At 37.0% G+C, this 20783-nt stretch overlaps 1 protein-coding gene across 2 annotated transcripts in view; it reads left to right on the top strand.

Moving 5' to 3' along the window:
• PREX2 (phosphatidylinositol-3,4,5-trisphosphate dependent Rac exchange factor 2) overlaps positions 1-20783 on the top strand; it is a 171471-nt gene that overhangs the window by 46875 nt on the left and 103813 nt on the right. For both annotated transcript variants that reach the window (XM_058820960.1, XM_058820970.1), the window contains 5 exons: positions 2256-2357; positions 4011-4172; positions 11290-11423; positions 13447-13550; positions 20473-20622. In XM_058820960.1, coding sequence (XP_058676943.1) covers positions 2256-2357; positions 4011-4172; positions 11290-11423; positions 13447-13550; positions 20473-20622 — 652 coding nt within the window. The remainder of the gene's footprint in view (positions 1-2255; positions 2358-4010; positions 4173-11289; positions 11424-13446; positions 13551-20472; positions 20623-20783) is intronic.

A 20783-nucleotide genomic window follows, 5' to 3' on the forward strand; every position in this document is an offset into this window, starting at 1 on the left:
CTCCACAAGTAGTCTTTCACTTTATAAGACAAGTAAGGAGGGGTTTGAAAATGTTAAGTCCGATAGTCCTCGTGGTTTTTCAACAGCAAAACAAATTTTCATGTAAATACTGAGTTTGCTAATAGTTGACTTTAGTTGTTAAAAACAGGATTCAGTGTGGAAGGCCTTTTGAGTTTCCTCCATGGTGTCCTGTGGTATAAAGGTTAGCTTTGAAATGAGTGGTCTACTATATTGAAAATTAAATACCTGAGCAAGTGTCCATGGATATGCTATCAAATTTTGGAGTGATCAGATTTGATCATTGTGTTTTGGGACTGGAGAAAAAATGACCCTTTCAGCAAAGCATCACAGATGGGTTTGAGAAAAAAAAGATTCTGCCAACACTGACAGTATCACAAGTCTTCAGTTAATTTTATTAATTATTTTTAGCATGCAGTAGGGTTCCACTACTGCTGTTGACAGAGTTCTTGGTGAAGTCCTATTGCATCACACTGATGCTTTGAAAGATACCAGAGCTGACTCCCCAGCTGCACTTACTTACAGCCAAGTTAATGAGCAGTTTGGGAATTTCCTTATTGTGGGAGATACTGTGTGACATGAGTGCACCATCTGCCTTTTTGCTAAGAATCTCTTACACAGAAATGGTGATTCACAGTTAAAAACTGCTTCAAAATTGTTCTATTTTTCCTCAGTGGTTGACACAATATCTGTCACTTTGTCCCAGACTGGGGAGTTTCATACATGTGATTCTTGTATTGGGAGCAGCATGGCCAGACTCAAGAAGAAAGGGTGAATGCTGACTACAGAGGCAAAAAGCAAAATACTGGAGAAAGATTACAAAGAGCTTGTTTTGTGATAAAAGAAGCCAAGTGTGCCATTGTGGCATTTCATGGTGTGTCTATTTTAGGTGCTCTGGGTCACATGCAGAGGTCTTTCTCATCTGGTTTGGGTTCCTCATGGATCTAGGGCATGATTTGAAAGCACTGCCAATGCCTTCTGGGCAAACCAACGGATTCAGGTTATTAGACTTTTGGTTATCTATAAATTACTGGGAGCTGAAACCAGAACTTTTGAGGCTTTGAGTATAGAGGCAGTTGTTGTAACAACTATAGTCTGCATTGCCATTATCTTACTTGGTCTTTATCAGTAAAGCTTTTGTGTTTGGAAGCGAAATCCTTTAGGCCAAAGCATCCTTTAGGATAGGCCAGAAGCTGGTTAAGCATGAGTACAAAGCAGAGACTTAAGAGAGGGTGTGGACACCCCCAGCAGCGCTGGTTGTAGGAGAGGTGTGTTGGGTGGCCAGCCAGTTGTGCAGCCTCTGTTCCATCAACAACGTGTCTGCATCCAGATCTGTGGCCTGTGTCTACATCTCATCTGGCTGCCTTAAACTGCTTTTCTTTAGTGTCCTCAGTTTAGACAACTTGTTCTTTGAAGCTGAGATTATCTCATGCCATTGCATCACAATTCCTTCTGATCTCTCCATAAAATAATTGTCATCACTACTTGAGGTCTTTTTGTACTTACACTTTAATTCCAGCAATTCCAAATATTTGCTGGGATGTGCTTTGTGTGTTTTCTTATCCCCAAAAGCCCTTATTCTTTTCTCTCTCTCAGCTACTTTTATTGGGTACTTCCACCCAATGTTTAATTTACTCTCTGCTTCCATAATCAGATGTCTTGTCGAAATTTTTTAATAGCCTTTTGCCCATGACTTCAGGATATTTTATTCATTGCACATCAAATTTAAATATAGAAGCATGAAAATAGAACATTTTTTTTGAGGTGTGTAACAAAAAATTAAATGTTAATAGGATGGCCAAATTCAAACATTCAAACCATCTTTGATACTACTTAATGCTGCAAACACTTTTTAGAAACAGCGTTAGCTGTAGTGGTCACCCTGAAATATTTTTATTTTTGTTTTTTGAAGTCTGAAAGCATACTTTGAGCATTTTCACTGTTTTTTATTTTCATACTGTAAGAAAAAGTCCTCTTCATCAGACTGGATGAAGAAGGTACTAATGTGAGAGGCCTGCATTCTGCCTTTTTGACTTCCTTGCCATGTGTGATAGCCTGTGCATGTGTTCAAGCCTGTGCTTTTGACAGTCTTGCAAACCTCCCTCCTTATATATATATATATTTACACAGTTTGTGTATGCTTTAGCCAAACACTGCTGTATACCTATGCCTTTGTCTTTATTTCTGATAATTTTCTTGGGATTTTTCAATAATTTGTGAACCTGTTCCCTCTCCAGAACTGCATGCTCCTTGGAGGACGCAAGAACACAGATGTACCCCTGGAGGGATATCTAGTGACACCAATACAGAGAATATGCAAGTATCCCCTTCTTTTGAAGGTACTCACCAGATTTTTATTGAGGACTTTTTACTTCCTGTATAAAACTGGTTGCTAAGCATGTTTCTGAACCCCAGGAACAATCTTTCTAGGCAGTGAATTATCTCTTTATTAAGATATTGGACCCAGCCTTGCTCCCATTAAAGCTGGTGGCAAGTCTTCTGACATCAGTATTAAAAGAACTGAGGAGCTTGGCTGGATTGAGATGATTAGCTCTGTTCTGCTTGTAGTTGTAAGGTTCCCTCCCCATTGTTGGGCAGAAGTGAGCCATTGGGGAGAGTTTAATGAGACTAATTTCAGCTGGGTTCAATCGTGCCCTTGCTTAGAATGCTTGGGATAGCAGAGTTTGTTGGGGGTGTACTTTGATGATGCTAATTTACCATCAACAAACTAAAAATGAAAAATATTAATGGATTTTTTTTACAAGAAAAACTGTGGAGTAGCAGGTGCTGTAAATGGTTTTATGTACAATTATATGTTTGTTATCATATTGTGACAGCTTAAATAAATGAAAACTGATAATGTGGTGATAAACAGTAGATATTCAAACATCTGGATTTGCAATTTACCCTCTTAGGAAATAAAATACAAGAAAGAAAGTAAGTATTTTAAGCAAATTGTTAACAAATTAAGATCTTGTATTGCTTATTATTCCAAACTCTGAGAGGAAAACCAGAGCAGATTATACTCTAAAAGCTACCTGAAAAATAACTACTGGACAGTATTTTTCACAATGCATTTGTGAGTGTTGATTTGCCATGTTGCCAGTTGTGAGGTATATGACATAAAAAAAATCTAGTAAGAAACAGGTCAGAATAAAAAAGTTTTTAAAACAGATTAAAAATGTAATCATTACAATGAGGTGTGAGTCATCTGAGATAGCTGTGGCTTTACAGTTCCCTTGGTCTATTCTGAAGTTATTTTTCTGTTCTATTTTTGAAAGGCGTACAGATAACACAGGGAAAAATGACTAATGAATTACTCTAGAGCAATGAAATGAATATATTAAGAAAATTTAAATACAGGGTGTGGTGGCAGCAGGGTTAGGGCTTTGCTGAAGGCTGTTCTCAGTCAGCCCAGCTGTAAATGGGGAGTTGGTAGCTTGAGATGGGAAATCTCAAACAAATGCTGGTGGTTCCACTTTTGTTTGTCAGCATGGCTGCCAGTGCATCTGAAATCAGTGAGTCACCTAAGCTATTGTTCACCGCCTTGCTGCATTGCATGAGGTTAAACAATAGTGTGGAGCTGAAGGAATGTGTTTTGGGCCCTGAGTTGCAGGAAAGGCAGGTATTAATTTTGACATGAATTGTTATCCTTGCTCTTGACAGTTGTATCCTGCAGAATGTAAAAAAACAAACCCAAACCTTGAGGCTCAACATGAAGAAACATTGTTGGAGGAGAAAGTAGCTGAAATGCAAACTTCTTCCGAAGTCATGATGATTATTTATTGTTAATAATTAGTTACTCTTGAGAGTCCTACTAGGAGCATTTTAGAAGGGTTACTGCTTTTCTGCTTAGTAAAAGAGAAGAGTGGCTATTTTCTTTTTGTATGCTGGTTTGATTTAAGTCTCCTGTAATGGACCTTTAGAGATCAAAGACTGGTTTCTTTTTTTCTTTTCCTTTATTTTTTTCCTCTTTTTCCGTGTCTAAATAGGAATTACTGAAGCGGACTCCAAGGAAGCACAGTGACTATGCAGCCCTAATGGAAGCTCTCCAGGCCATGAAAGCTGTCTGTTCCAACATAAATGAGGCCAAGAGGCAAATGGAAAAATTAGAATTTTTGGAAGAATGGCAGTCTCACGTTGAAGGATGGGAGGTACTGTCATTACCGTCATGATTTGTTGCTTTCTCTGTTGAGGAGAGAGTAACAGCTTTCCACAAGTGTGTGTTGCACTGTTTTTATGATCCTGAGGTGCTTTCAAGTCCACTGATCTGTGAAGTCACCGCATTTGAGATCTATTCTGTAAATTAAGTTTTCCATGACTGAGCAATGCTGTATGAAATAGCAGACTTCAAGGGAAGATAGTTATTTAGCATTTGTATTAACATAAATCTGTTCACACAGACACATTTATAAATCCTAATTTAAATGCTGATTTTAGTTTACTGCTGTCTATGCTGGCCTAGCAGCACTTGGTCTGGTTGAAGAATATTTTGTTTATTGTTTATTATTGGTTAAGCATTGAACCTGTAAGTTTTTGTCAGCTTGTTGGTAGTCTCTTAATATTGGGTGAGCTGACGTAATTAAAACACATTCAATGGAATCTGTATGAGATTTGTGGGGTTTTTTAATGATTTGCAAATGGAAGAACTTTAGTGCTTCAACCAAATTTTGTGATGTGACCATAGATCTGGTTCTGAGTTAGAATTTTAAGTAGTAACCAGAAGAGCCATGATTAAGTAGTTGTAACATCAAAATCTTCCTTTTTAACTATTCTGAGCACCATAATTAGTTCATATGGAAAGACAGGTGCAGATAAAAGTGTATCTTTAAATTCCCTTGGTTGTTTTGTATTGATGTGTCTGAGCTGACTGCACTGGAGTAGAAGGCAAACACAAAGTTTCAGTGAAAGAAATATAAAGAAAACAGTGTAACCATATTCAAAACTGACTTAAAAAACCAAAAGTACCCAGGCTTTTTAAGAGGCAGATTTTAACCTGGAAGCAATCCTTTGCTTTTTGAATACTTTGCTCAAATATGCTACTTCTCTTCCTGAGAAAGCTGCTTAAGAACTGGAGAAAGAGGTGTTATCTCTTTAAGCTTTGTGGGAGGCTTGCAGACGGGGAGATGTAGCAAGAAAAATGTGTTTGTTGCATGTTAGTCTGGTACTGAAAGACCTCAGTCTATATAGTGGGAAATTTCCTTTGTAGGCTGCTTAGGAAAGGAAGGGTTGGGGATGTGCATGGGACACAGATGGGACACTGAAGCAGAGAAAGCCTCAAGACAAACCAGTCTGAACTTTGAGAGAGTTCCCCACAAAGTCTGACAAATAACAATTAGAACACTGACTAGAATAGACAACTTTTAAGTAGATATTTGTAGTAGTAGGTAAAAAAGCAGAAATAAGAAATAGTTTGTGCATGGCTTTATTCCCTCCAAACACCTCCTGATTTTACTGTACCTGCTGTTTCTTGAACTTTGCTGTGCCTAGGAATGTGCTCTGGTGCTGCAGTACTGGATTTAGCTCTCCCCTGTCATCCAGAAGAGTTCAGCAAAAAAAGCCACTGTCTGAAAGGAAATCTGGACAAAGACCCCCCCCCCAAATACTACCCATGACACCACATAATTATTTCCTGTATGCTCCATGTGAAATCTCCTGATCTGTGGACTTGTGCAAATGTGTGGTTTGTTGTTAATTGAGTAGTGTAGGAAGATTTGGTTCATTCTAAATGTGGATTAAGTGACTAATTTTACTTTAACCAAAATCCTTCATGTTTCTTCAGTGCATTGTATGATTTGAAATGTTTCACTTCAGATATTTTTTTCCTTGTGTAGAGGCATTTTCAAGAACTGCTTTTCCATTTCTGGCAAATCATCTCATGCTGGAGCTCAGTGCACTGCAATGTTGTGCTGCAGGATGGTCACTATGAAATACCACTAAAATTCACTGTGCATCATGAGAAGGAATTTTAGCAAGTAGAAAAGTGATATAATTGCTAGTCCATATTCAGACATGACTTTCTGCACTTATTTGTAACCTTCCATCTGAAATAAAAGAAAATAATTCAAAGCAAATGCTATTGTATTGTTTGTAGGATTTTAAAAAAGAGAGGACTAATAGAAAGTAAAATTCTAAATGTTCAAATGGAGAGGAGCTCTAGTTAACATCACTTAACAGCTCCTCCTCTAGACTAGGTGAAAATGTGTTTATTGTTAAAATTACCTTTAAGTTGCTATTATCAGCAGTACCTTGTGAAGGTTAGTATAGCTCAACATTTAAATGTTTCTGCGATAGCCTCATGATAGAACCAATTGCAAGTTAAATGCTCAATACTTTATGGCAAGGAAATTTGCTAAATAATCCTTATTGTCTATCACCACTTTATTCCTTCTATTATTTTTAACTTTTCAATTAAATTTTCTATTGCACTGAAGTGATTAAAATTCTTCTACTAGCTTCTATTGTCTGAGTCATAGATATTTTTCAAATCCTTCTTAATGAACACACTCAAGTATATAGTTACAGTATTATTAACTCAATGCATTATTAGTCATATCGGTTGGTTAAGAACTTACTGTTCTCAAACCTCTATCCCCGAACAGGGAATACTCTTTTCTGCATTAAATTTCTTCTGAATTCTAGGTAAAACATCTGGTAGGAAATATGGTTGCTTTTGGAAATGTGTTAATGAGCAAAGGTAACAGTAAAGAAGGAATGGTAACAGTATGGACATGAGCATTTGGAAAAGACTTATTCTCCTTGTGCTCAGAATGTATTCTCTACTCTGTAACAAAGTAATTTCCTACCAGCTTTGGTGGGTTGTTTTTTTGGTTTTTTGTTTTATTTTTTCCATCTCCCCTCTTCCTAGATTTCATTTGAGGGTTTCATGTATGCTTGAACTCTCAAAGAGTGCCATTGTCTTAAAATAGGATGTTTCCAGTAGGGTTATGTGGTGTTTATTGTATTTTAGCTGATTGGGTTTGATATCATATGGCAACCACAGGGTGCACAATCTGGCAAAATTGCCTTGATCTTAAGATGTGCATCTTTTTCAGACATAGTATAAGGTTAGTCCTTGAAATGGTTAGAATTCCAGAACATGTATATGAGCTAACAGTATTTGAAGGATTCCCAACAACAACTACCAAAAAAAAAAAGTTCCTGAATGCAATGTTTGAGAGTGGATTTAATTAAATAAACATCTGGTTTTCTGCAATGCTGAAAATAAAGAAGCAAACTTGTTGGAGATTTCCTTCCAGAAGGAAATGCTTAGCACATTGCTTGGCCCCAACTAGAAGGAAAGGGAAAAAAATAAAGACTATTTTTAGAATCTGATCAAAGCATGACTTGAATTCCTATACTTAACTGTCATAAAATGAAGCTTGTGTTTATTATGATAAAAATACGGATTCATGGAAAAAAAGGAACATCTGTTTCAAGAAAGATGATTTTGAATATAATGACTTTCTCACTTAATTTCCTAAGTGGTTTAATTTATTGGCCCGAATTCAGAACTTGTGTAGGTGGCTGTCTCAGTTGGAGAATGGCTCAGCAGCTCAAGGAGTCTGTCAGTAAAATTTGCGTGGATGTTTCAGTGAGAGAAGAAAAAATTGTTGCATTTGTTGTAAGCTGGAATCTGAACAACCCAATGTGAGTCATAGGCCACTTAGAGACAGTAGCATGGGGTATTCTGTTCCTTTCCATTCCAAAGAGTACTTGTTGATGTGATTCCATATCATCAAGTAATGTTTTACCTGAGATACAGTCCCTGTCTTTCCAGTGCTGTTATTTTTTTTATATGGTCACGTTTCAGACCTCTCACCTGAGCTGTTTCCTTACTTAGAATCATAGGGGACACCTGTGGTTATCAGAAAGGTTTTCAGAAGCCAGTTATACCTAAATAGCCAGCAGGCTCCAAGATTTGATGGGCTTTTAATTTCCATACCAGCTATCCTCAAAGGGCACAGAGTATTTGGTTGGGGTGCTACCCACAGAAGAGGGTTGCTGTACAGTCTTTAGTGACCCAGTAGGACAGATTGAGGCAAAATTAGTCTAGATTCACAGTATAAGCCTGCTTTTCAGGTTGTTTTTTCCCCCAACTGAATTATTTATGTGATTTGTTGGAAGATGATTAAAATAGGTTTGTTTCTACAATACATGGCATTTTCAAATTGACAGATTACAAAATTGCTGGTTTCACTGAAAATAGCCCATGATTTCTACTTGCAGGTACTTTAAATATACAGAGGCATGAATGGCATAGTAGTAGTGATTTTACACTTAGGTTGAGCAGCTCTATCATCTCCTCTTACAAGCACTGAGTTTAAATGTCTATGAAAACTTGGAAATAGCAAATTGCTTTTCAAGTTCAAGTTGCTTATATTGGAAATTCCTATGGTAGTTTCAGTGTGAATGCTTAATGAAAACACATTTGTATCAGAAAGCTTTGGTAATGCTTGTTTCAAAGATGTTGTAGGTAGTGTAGTTCAGTTTTAGCTGTGCAGCAGAAAGTCTCACCTGCTTCTGAGATGGGGGTGACTTCTCGTTTGTTACTGCAGCCTTGACCCTTCCCCATGAAAGGGACAGCTTGGAGCTGGATAAGTGAATTGTCCTACTGGGCTGGATATCAGCTGTAGCTTGGTGTTCCTGGTGAGAACCCCTGGGAGGGTTAGGGTGTAGCTCCATCCTTCATGAAAGCTCGGTATGGTTGCCAGCCCTTTGAATTGCACGGTAGATTTGGCAGTGCTTGTGTGTGCTCTCTGCTCCATCCTTCCTCAGGCATGTTTTTCATCTCCAAGGGATGTGGTGGAGAGCCATGCTCACCCCAGATGTAGAAACAGCAGTGTTTCAGATAATGTGCCCTTCCATTTTTCTCCATTTCAGCTCCATGCCCACCTAAAGTCTAGAAACGGGCAAGTCCTAAGTATTACATAGGCAGGGGAGTGACAGAGGATTTTTATGTTATGGAGGACAACAAGATGTGACTTCTGGTCCTGTTTCCTTTTTCCCTTGGACTTCAGCAAATAAAACAGCCCTAACAAAATTCACTGACCTGCAATCACACCAGCATGGGTTTTGATCTTGTCAGAAGGTATCTGAGAAGTGACATTGACACTGTTCAGTCTTTGGATGAAATGTCTCAGAGGGAAAAAAGTACCTCTAGAACCTTGTTTTTATCACCTATCAGTATATTCTACAAAGGGAACAAAACTAGGAGGATAACAAAGGGTAATAATGTGGGACAGATGACCCTCACTGCCACACTGTCACGTTGAACTTGAATAATGAATGAGGTGATTGGAAATAAGTCAGGTAGCCTGAATTATATATACTTAAAATATGTATTAAATGTGTTATTTTATGACAAGATGCTGGCACAGTAGCAGATCTTGTTAGGATTGTTTGGAAAAGGCTGTGTTTTTCTATACTGAAAATGAAATTCTTCAATAAGAAAGGACAAAATTTTTTATAAAATCCTTTCTATGAAAAGAATTCCGTCCTTTTTTTAGAAAGCTGAAACTTCTTGTACAATTCTGAAGCCTTAAGCTGATATTTTTTGGCTTCCTTACAAAAAGCTACTATTTTTCTGCCAAGTTGAAGTTTTGTGTAAAAAACAAACTGAGACCCTTTAGAAAGTATCCAACCTTTTAAAATGCAAATTGTTAGTAAGTACTATTCCAGCAAATTTGAAACACAGAATAAGATATTGTTTACTCTTTAATACACAAAAGCAATGAAATGGAATGGAAAAAAGTGACCTGTTTTTCTGTAATTATAGTCAACAAGCATTACACACAGCCCTAATTTATGCCTAATTTATATCACTAAGTGTGCTTTTAAAATGTTTCAGTGTTTGATTTTGAATAAAACTGTGAAATTAGCATGCTGTTACTGATGCTGTCTTAGGAAGGGAAATGTGCTGTAGTGGCTGTAGGTGACATTCATCATTGGCTTGTTTGATCACTTGATCCTGGCTGGAAGCTCTAGTGGTTAGTTAGTACAGACCCTGAAGTGGCTTTGCTTGGAGACCTGGATTGTGTTCCAGTGTGATGGTTGTGCAATCTCACTTATCTCAGTAAACAGACTGCATTCTCCTTAGGACAGCCTGAGCTATTGCTCAATGTTCACAGCTGTGACATACAAAGGATGGACAGAAGGATGAAGAACTGTGAGAGCAGAATGTGTGTTTGCTTCTTGGCTCTTAATTAAATCCATTTTTCTTTGGACTACTGTGGTTAGATCAGGAAGAGGAAGTAACTGCAGCTATCACATGCCTAAACCATTCAGAACATGTGTAGATGACAGGAGAGTCCTGGCTTTTTGCAGGTTTTCCAAGCTGTATTTGACTCCCTCAAGTCAGGAAACTTCAAACCCTGGGTGTGTGCTTGATGCAGCCAGCACAATAGAAAATAAAATTAACAATAGGCTTGCATGTCTGGATGGGCATGCACTTGGACAGCAGCTCTGCCCCAAAGGAGCATGATTTTTCAGACTAGCAAAATGCACCTCAGAGTTCAAGGTAGGCTTCCTTGAGAAGTAAATTTCTCTTTACAAGACATAGAAGTACCATGAATTTTTGATATATTGTTTTTGGAAAATATTTTCCTTTGTTAAGGTTGCCTCTCTTTCATTAAATTTTACAAAAATGCCTGACAGCCTTTTTACATGAATGATCTGTCTTGAAGCAAAAATGAGGCATTGGAAGTTTAATCCTAAACATCTAAACCTTACCAAAATTCTGATGTCTTTGGAGTACGTTAGGAGGAAATATACTAGACTGTCCTAGCTGCACATGCCACTCTTAGCTTTGCCCAAGTTTTATATCTTGTTGGGTTTTAATTTTCGCTTCTGTGCTTAGCCTAATCTAGTGTAGAAGTATCTCCCCTTAGTGATGTTCAAGTCCCACGTTGCTTCAGCTTCCAGTTTCATCTTGGCATAGATTATATCTTGTAAAGCCCCATTTTCAGGCATTTCTGAACCAAGTTACTGAGGATAGGAGTTATTGGATAGAGTTGGCCTGATTTTCAGGAGAGGTCTTTGCACAAAAGTAATATAATTTGGAAACTTTTTGTGATTAAACTGTGCCTATTCACAAAGCTAGTATTAAGCATCATTACAGATGATTGCATAATTACAATGCAATAAATTACCATGACTCGTTCTTTACAGATAATTGTTATACTTGTGAGTTTGTATAAGAAACTTTTCCTTTGTTGATGCAAAGTACTTCAGTTCTTACTAAAAGAATCATCTCTTTCCACTCAATTTTAGGGGTCCAACATCACAGACACATGTACAGAAATGCTGCGAAGTGGACTACTACTGAAAATTTCAGCAGGAAATATCCAAGAGAGGATATTTTTTCTTTTTGATAATCTTCTGGTCTACTGCAAAAAAAAGCACAGGTAAATGATTACTTTCAAAAACAGTGTGTTTTTCTCACAGTAGAGCTAATCATGAATATGGTGTTCCATAAGAACCACAGCATAAAAGTTAACATTTTTAGAAGAAACTTACCAACCAAAGAGAATTATATAATTCAAGCAATTTGAAAAAAAAAATTATGGGTGCAGGATCTTAGTAGTGGAGTGTGGGGCAAAAGAATCTGTTTTGTCAGCCTTCATTAGCAGGTTATATGTGATGGCCTCACTCTCTTCTAGGAAGTGTAAACAGTCTGAATTTTTAGTTCAAACAAATTAGTATTGTAGCTTGTGCAATAAAATAAGTCTCTAAATATACAAGAGTTTCATGCCTTATATTTGTAATCAGAGAAAACAACCAGAAAGCTGCTGCTTGCTGCATTCCAAAGAACAATTCCTTAGTTCAGCAACAAGCTTCTGTAGATAATGTTGTGAGAAATAAGGGTTCTCCTGTGTACAAATATCCCTCTTGATGCTCAAATTTGTCTCTTTAATCCAGGAGTTGTTTTAGAGTAGCCACTAAATACATATCCCTGGGTAGATATTTGATAGATTCCTGGATACATGATTGATCTTCTTTTAAAATTTTCTGCTATTTGTTGTCCAGCAATTCCAAATAAGTTGCTGGTTACATAGTATCTTTTAAGTTGTCCTCCACTAAGTTACATATTTTTGTAGCCATATTCTCATTAAAATACATTATTTGATGTAATCTCAAATTGCATGAAAGGTTGTCTGTGGTTTCTTTAGTTTTGAACAGTCATGTCCTTGGCTGGTACCATGTGGCATCTCTGCAGATATAGGAGTAACACAATTTAGAATATAATTTCAAAGTTTAAAATGGGAAATTATTTGATTATTTCCAGCAAGAGACTTTAAATATTGATTGGCAAGTATGTAAAGAGAGAAATTGTATTTTGGAAATTTTACAAAAATTGCCTTGCCTTTATGGTATGAGATATTTTGTGTCATTTTTAACCATGCTTTTGTGACAAAGTTGTTGGTGTAAACATGGAATGCTATATTTGGGTTTATAGTTTTAAAACTCAGTAGAGCTATTGGATTTACTCGCTTTGGAAAGAAAAAACATGTAACACTGAAACTTTGTGCTTTGTGCTGGTTTTTATTTTTTGCCTTCTTTGTATTTTTAATGTATTACTCAAGTTTTGAATAATAAATTTATGGTGTAATAGAGTTACTCATAAGACAGTAATAAAGTAATAATTGAGAGGCAGATAATTTTCTGAAAATTAGTACCTCTTTGGAGTGGATGAAGGTCAATATTCAGGAGATCCTTAATTCTTAGGAAATGACCTTTGTTTGATATACAGTATTAATTATTGTAGGCAAAAATGGATGGACAGTAATCCCTGGCTTATCTGAGGTCTGAAAAGGTGTCTAGAACTGGTGCTCTCCGAAGGCATTGGCTTCAATGGGAACAGTTACAGCAATGCAAGGTGCTTTGGAACATATTGCAGTGAAACTGCCACAAACTTCAGCACTCCTTAATTACAATTCTCTGTTAACTCTTACATTAGGAAGAAAAGATGTTGCCTTCTCTCTTCCCTACATAAATCCCACTTACAATGCTACTGCTATCCAAAGATGTCCTCATTTGATTTTTTTCAGTCACATTACCCCCTTGCTGAATTTCTAGACTAACAGGAGCACCACATCAGCTAGGAGGAAAGGCCCTCCTTTTTTTGCTTGGATGGCAGACAACAGCATATAGGTACCCAAGTGTTGGAGCAGAGCTTTTACAGAGTGAGACTTCTTGATGAGCTCTCATTCAGGCAGGAGTTTGCAGCTGGCTCTTACCAGCTGTAACATCTTTGCATTCCCATCAGCAGCGTCCCATTCAGCAGTGGTTTCCACAGTCCAATTGCACAGGTATTAAGGTGTTGTGATCCTTACAGTGGTCTCAAAATGCTGCATGTACAGGTAGCAGTGCAGAAACATAGAACAAGGGAGTGAATGACAATTCTCTTCTGCTCTTTCTTTTTTTCAGGAGATTGAAGAACAGCAAAGCATCCACAGATGGCCACCGTTACCTTTTCCGGGGCAGAATAAACACGGAAGTGATGGAAGTGGAGAATGTAGATGATGGAACAGGTGAGTAAATTTGTGTGGGTAGATGATGGAACAGGTGAGTAAAAAAAATTGTGTGGCTCATTTCCAGAGCTGTCTTTTGAGGTGATGAAATCAAATGCAGCTCCATAATTTCTTTGACAACAGAGAATGCTCCTTGTATTTAGAAGGAAAGTGGAAGATGCTGCTTTAAAAGCACTATTTATTAATATCAAAATTCTGCTTCTGTGACACATCGTTGCTTTCATCCATTATTAGCTGGGCAGCCATAGATGAGTATTTTATGCTTACATGAACAGAGTAATAAAATAAGGTGACATTTATTGCTTAACTGAAATTACGTATTTAACCTCACTTTACAGCATTCCTGCACTCTTAAAGAACTTAGGTACATTGTATGTTTATAGCAGCAAGTGGAAAACCTACCTCTACTGGGATGAAACACTGTAAATACTTAAATTGTAACATAAGGAAGGTTTTTAAAAAATGTCTTTAGGGGTATAAGCCATAAGATTACTTGAAATTTTCATGATATGCATCAGTAAACTGAAAACCCAAAGTATTCTTAGACATGTCAATTTTTGTTTTAGAAACTTGAGTTTAACCTTTGATTTGCATTTTTGCAATTAAAATATTTTGGGCTCTTTTAATGTAAAGCTAAAAAAAAAGTGGTATGTGAAACTTGTAGTGGCATAGCAAATATGTAAGTCTGGAGGGAATTTCTGTGAGTTATATATTGCTTTTCCTGGTATTTTAAAATAGTGTTAGGTTTGTCCTCTACTATGGATTCTAAGCATTTCTTAATGTAATTCTGTTCTAAAATTGAGCATTAATAACAATTAATTTACTTCTAAGTAAGCTTTATAGGAATTGAATATTTCTTTAAAATTAAGTTTTTCTTCTGTTTTTTTCTTCTGAGTTTCTTGTGTTCAAAATAGTTTGCTCACTTCTTTTTTTCCAGAGTAGACAGTAGAGCTGACTTGGAGAAAAAATAGACTATTGTTCTTGTTGCAACAAAATTGTTTATTGGAAGACTGTTGTCTCTCTGCTCCATCTCTTAATTTAAAGTCTTCCAACCTTTTTTCATGTGTTGTGTTTTTATTTTATCTTATTTTATAATTTTATTTTTGTCCTTTGGATTTGTGTTTTGATGAGTTTGCTTATGTCTTTTGTCATTCTCATTAAATTTTATAAAGAAATTACATTAATAAATGCTTGGAATTCATGACTGAAGTGTCTAGAGCTGAAATTTTACCAGTGCCAGAATAATTACTGTAGTGCTGCAACATGGGATGTCTGCTACTAATCCCAGGATTGTTTGGCTTTTCTGAGAGCATTACTTTTCATTGTTCAAGAAGAGCAGAGCATTTTGTGCAGTATTGGTGCCTATCCCATTATATTTTATAGTGTATTAATGTCTAAAAGTAGAACTGATAATTCCATTCTTTTCTGTACTGAAGTTTTATCTTACCATTTGTACAATTTTTAAGTATTCAGAATTCACATCTTGTTCCCCAAAGCTCTTGCAATGCTTCTTGACTTGGTTCCATGACAATGTTACCACTGAACCATTTAAGCTATTCATGAAAATGGTGAAAAATGCTGAACGTAAGGTAGAGCACTGTGGTGTCACACTTGATTCATTGTCTTTGCTTACCAGACATTTTTTCTAAGAACTCCTTGACATCTGTTTTGGGTTATGTCCTTCACCAGGCCCACTGATTTAGTTAGTGATTTCAAGCTATCTATGGGTACACTGCAGTGAATTTCTTCATGCCTCTTTGAGCTGAATATATTTTATTCAATATTCTTTGCCCTGCTATTCCCCTTTTCCAGCCTGTATCACTGCCCAACGTTTAGCTTTATTTGTATAAAATCTCAGGTTTTGTTTATGCAAAAAAGAGAGTTGATTATTTCAGTCCTTCCTGTCATGTACTGTTTGACTTCCTTTCATTTATTTTCTTTCATCTTCCTAAATGTGCTTTAGAAATATAAGATAATTTCCCTGTTTGCATCATGTCACTTTCTAAGACAGCATCTTTTTGCTTCTAAATGTTAACATTACTGTGTCCAGATGATTATACCCACCATCTTCTTCCTGATGAATATTCCAAGAATTCTGTAACTATTCATCTTTAACTGACTCCTCCCCACATATTGTTATGGATTTAGTGTTGGCTTTAGGAAATGTTTCTTTGATCCTCTTTCTGTCCTACCTTTCTTCATTTACTTGTTCTAGCTATTCAGTCTTTGATCTTTTTCACACTGTTCATTTTTCTTCCTGCCTGTTTGTTTTCTTCCTCAATGAATCTTCAATTATAATGTGGCTAAGCACAAATAGTCTTCCTCTATGCAGACACCAGTTGTCTAATTTCCTTCAGCCCCAGGAAATTTGGCTACTGTCCCCATTTCCTATAGCCTTGTACCCAGTCCTGGAGGGGTCATGCTTCCTTCCCCCTTGCTCTCCTGAGCCATATCAGTTCTTTTCACTTTTATATGCATATTATTTCCAGAATTCATACTCCTTTCCACACTTCTGTGACATCATTAATGGTTTGATTAGTCTGATTTCTAACTAAAAGAGTTGATGGATGCTCAGTCCCTGGAAGCATTTGAAGTCAGGTTGAATGGAGCTTGGAGCAACCTGATCTAGCTGAAAATGTCCCTGCTCATTGCAGGTTATTTCTTAGGGCCCTTCCAACCCAAACTATGCTATGATTCTTTTTACCTGTATTTTTTCCTTATCACCACATTTTCTGCTTTTTCCATTTCAGTTTATTCAATATCCTCAAATTTATTCATCCTTTTAATTTCTGCTGTTTCATCCCTCCTTTCTGCGGTTCTTTGAAATTTCTGTGTTAATTCCCTGGCCTGTGACATCTTTCTGCCTTTTTCTTGTCACCCTGTTTTTTTTTTTTATTAAACTCTACCTGCTCTTTTCCTTCCTTGTGAGACTTCTGTGTTCCCTTTCCTCACACAGATATTTTTTTCTTTCACTAAGATCATGATGTCCTTCAAGTCTGTCCTGCTTTCTTTGCTGTTCTCATTTGTTCCACCCAGATGTCTTGTTTCTCATCCCTTGTAGTCATCCATGTTTGAGCTGTAGCCCAGTATTATTCTGCTGTTTTCTTTTTGTCTCATTCCATTCCCAAGAGGAGTGATATGGCTGTCCTGGTGTCACTCATAATAGCTTTTGCATGTGGTTTTTTTGGATATTGTATTATTTTATTCTCTTTAAAAATCTATTACCTGTGAATTTCTGTAATTCCTAATTTAGAGTGGAAGCTCTGGCTGCAGAGTGCTTATATTTTCATATCTGTGCAGGACTCTTTGTCATGCACTCCAGATGGAATTCTTTAAAGACGTCAAAGACCATTGAGTCTGGATGGTACTTCCACAGTTTCTTACTGCAGATTTTGGGATCCCCTGCTTACTTTATGTAAGGGACCAGGGAGCTCCAGGGAACAGGGCAACTGAAAGTGTTTGCTTCCAGCATTGATAGATGTAGGAATGTAATCTTCGTTGTTTGTGAGTAGAAGCATAGAAATAGCAAAACAGATTCCCAGTGTGGTTTATTATCATGCTAATGACATGCCTACAGAAATTAACAAAGCTTTTTCTGAAAAGCAATTTTTCTTTGATGAAATTAGGCCTTGGCTGAGCAGTACAGTTGGTGTCAGCTTTCTTTTTTTGTTTCAGCACCATGAAGCACTCTGTTTTTTCTTGATTGCACTGATTAAAGTGGAATGCATATTACTTATCAGGGCCAACTATTTATGATCTTAAAATAATGTGGCTACACAATCACTTGCAAGTATTAGAAAGGTGGTTTTATAGTAATCGTATTCTTTTTTCTGTACCAGTTTCTGAAATTCACTTTTGAGAGAAAAATACATTTCTAAAGGCATTCATCAGCCATTAAATGAATGGTACTTAGTTTATGAAGAAAAGCACTTGAGACTTAGGAAATACTAGATTTATGTTTACTGCTAATATAGTAGTTCTGTCCTCTCTAGTTTTGAGCTGAGGCATGATATAGAAAAAATATGACATGATAAAAGTAGCTGGAAGCTGCATCAAAAAGTACACATGGAGAGTGGCAGTTGATATTGTGCTGAAATTATTTCCTTGGCGTTTCTGAGCATTGATGCTCCTAGGAACCTCTAAGAAATGTAAAAGTAGTTCAGTACAGAGACTTGTGTTTGTTTTTTTAGGGAAGAAGAAAATTCTTTTGTATACGGCTGCAACAAATTGCTTCTTATTCATCACTCAAAGATATGAGTCTTGAATTTTGAACAATATATTGCAGTTCAAATTACAAGCTGTAATGTATTACCAAGTCACATTAAAAGATGATGTCATCTTTCATCACCTTTCCTAGGGAAGTTGTAGGTTTAATGATTTGTTGATCCTGCTCATTCAGACTTTGCATGGAGCAAACAGCAGTCTCGTGCTCTTCTTCCTTCTGTAATCATTATGTCAGGTTTTGAAATTCTTTGTTTAGCCTGGCTGCCAGCTGTGATTGCATTGATGTGAGGAGTGTGCAGATGTGCAGAGCAGCTGGGCAGGCAGGACATGCAGACCTCCTGGCTGGCCAGCAGCTCTTGACCAGATTTTGCCCAACGGCCAGGTCAGAGAAGGTAGGAGTTTATATGGGATGACAGTGTAATGCTGAACTGCTCTTGACTAGGGACATGGGTGTATTGGGGAGAACACATTGCTCATGGGAGCCTTGGAGGATTGTAGGAATTGCTCCCCTTCATGGGGAGTGTGAAGAGCAAGGGAGAAAGCAGATGTGTTGCAGTTGGAGACAGGCTGAATTCCAAGTGGCATCACAGCAGGGTGGTACTATAGCAAAGCTGGACAACAGCTACATGTTTTTGTCCCCCTGAGCTCAGTACCCTCTTGTATACCTTGGGCAGTCATAATCCCTGGCTTGGTGATTGGGCCTTTCCCAGAATTCTGTGAATTTGTGGTGGAATGAAGTGAGTGTGGCCAAACAGCCAGGGTGCTCCTCACCCTGCAGTTACAAATCCTCAGAGGCCAAGGAAGCTGAATATTTAAAAAGTCATCTCTACATTGAGAGATTCAAGTGTCTGGGCACACCATTTTCTTTTCTGAATTAAGCTACTAAGTTGACACCAACTTTTTGTCCAAAGTGGGGCAATCTGAATCCATTTGCAAGTCCTCATTTTTGATTTTTTTTTTTTTGGCTACAATTTTAACTGCTGTGGTTCAGTGAACCAGTAATCATTTCCCTACACAACATGTCTTGTGCTGATAACATACAGTAACAAAGACCACAGGGAAATTATGACCCTGTATTTTTATATGTATTCACCTCTAACTTAATAAATAAACAAAGGAACCTTAACTTCCTCCAGTAGTGCTTCTGCCTCTGATCCCCAAGGGTCTGCAGTCTGTCAGTGGAGAGCGTATTTCTTGTCCTTGACTTTTGGGTCTGATTTTCTAAGACTGCAAGAATAGTATGATGGGTAATTTTCAGGAAACAATGTTTTTAAAGGAACAAAGGATACTATGCATAGGCTATGCAAATGAAAATATGATAAATGAGTGGCATAAACATGATGTTGAAAAAATAACTTCATTTTTTCCACTGTCATAGACTTGCTTGCACTTTTTTACGTGCTTTGAGTACTAGAAAGTTTTGTTGGTTTAGAAATTAGCCATCAGTCTCATGATTTTCTAGTAGTTCCTGACATTTCCCAGCCCAGTACACAAAGCTTGGCTGCTTTCCATCTAATTAAAATGCAAAGTTATTGAAAGGATACTAGCATGTCTGCTGAGATTTATGATAAATCTTAGCAAGCATTTCAGCAAGGGTTTCAGTTTCAGAAAATCTCATCTCATCATAAAAAATAGGGCTGAAAAAGTATTTACTAAATGAAAAGCTGTGTAGTTATTGCAGTAGTTCAGGGTTGGCCTTAGGACTTTTTTGCCACTTAATGAAAGTTTGTGGTGAGAAAATATTGACCTTTGATTTTTCTTAGTGTTTTGTATTGTAGTTGCTAGCTCTAGTTTTTTACTCTGTGTTTTATGAAAAAAGATTATTTCTTATCATAAGGCATTTATCCCTCACAGTTTTTTCCCCGGGACAGTCATGTAATCCTAGTGAAGGACAGTTAGGGGATTAGTTCTGGAATTTCTGAATGAGATTTATGGACTAGCATGGTAAAATAAATTGCTATAGAGGTAAATATAGGGTAATAAATAGTAAATAATTTGATTTCTATAGCATAGATATTTTTACATATTACATGTCAGGAGTTCTAGTTATCTAAGAGCATCAGCAACCCATACCTTCATAATGTGCCTATCAAACATGAGACTGTTAGGAACATATTTCAGGAATTATGCATTTGGTTTTTAGATCAGAACATCTTTATTATATTCCAGCTTGTTTAAACTAGTAAGGGTAGATACTTGCTTATTCAGGTAACCAGTAAAGATACTCCAAACGTCTGTGCTTTGATTATTTGTGAAATTGAAATTGTATTTCCATATTTAGTCCTTTTTTACACTTAATAGTAAATCAAGTCAATCAGCATAGCAACTCAGTAATTTAAGGGGGAAAAGAGCAATGCTGCTTGTTTAAGGAATTATTTATTTCAGTTTAACACAAAAGCACTCCAAAGTACCGTTATCTTTTAATAGGACTCTGCCTGTTTTAGTGTTGATTTTATACCTTCTGCCTTATGCTAGGCAAATCTCTGTTACACTTTACAAAGGACACTATTTATAAAAATTAAAACTAAAGATTACTAAGTTATAACCTAGTTCACGGTGGCACAGATAACTTTAAATTTTATTCTTCTGTATTTTCTGGACTTTTATGTGTGGTGATAAGTTTTTAGTAATTGTGGCAACTATTGCTATTGCTTTTTTTATGAATTGATGCTCTTTAAGCAATTTTATCTATTCCCAGCTGACTACCACAGCAGTGGCCACACTGTTGTTAATGGCTGGAAAATCCACAACACTGCAAAGAATAAATGGTTTGTATGCATGGCAAAAACCCCTGAAGAGAAGCAAGAATGGCTGGAAGCTATTTTGAATGAGCGAGAGAGAAGAAAAGGTAGGTCTATAAACCTCCTTGTGTTGCTCTGCCAGAAAGCCATACTGTATTTTTATGTTGAGGTGTAAAGCAAAACCAGCTGGTAGGCAAACTTGTGCTGTCAGGTTCGGCTGAAGATTTATGAATACCAGTCTGGGAAAAATGCATCAATCTTGTACTGG

This window comes from Ammospiza caudacuta, chromosome 1 (genome assembly GCF_027887145.1).
Source record: "Ammospiza caudacuta isolate bAmmCau1 chromosome 1, bAmmCau1.pri, whole genome shotgun sequence".
NCBI classification, from domain to species: Eukaryota; Metazoa; Chordata; class Aves; order Passeriformes; family Passerellidae; genus Ammospiza; species Ammospiza caudacuta.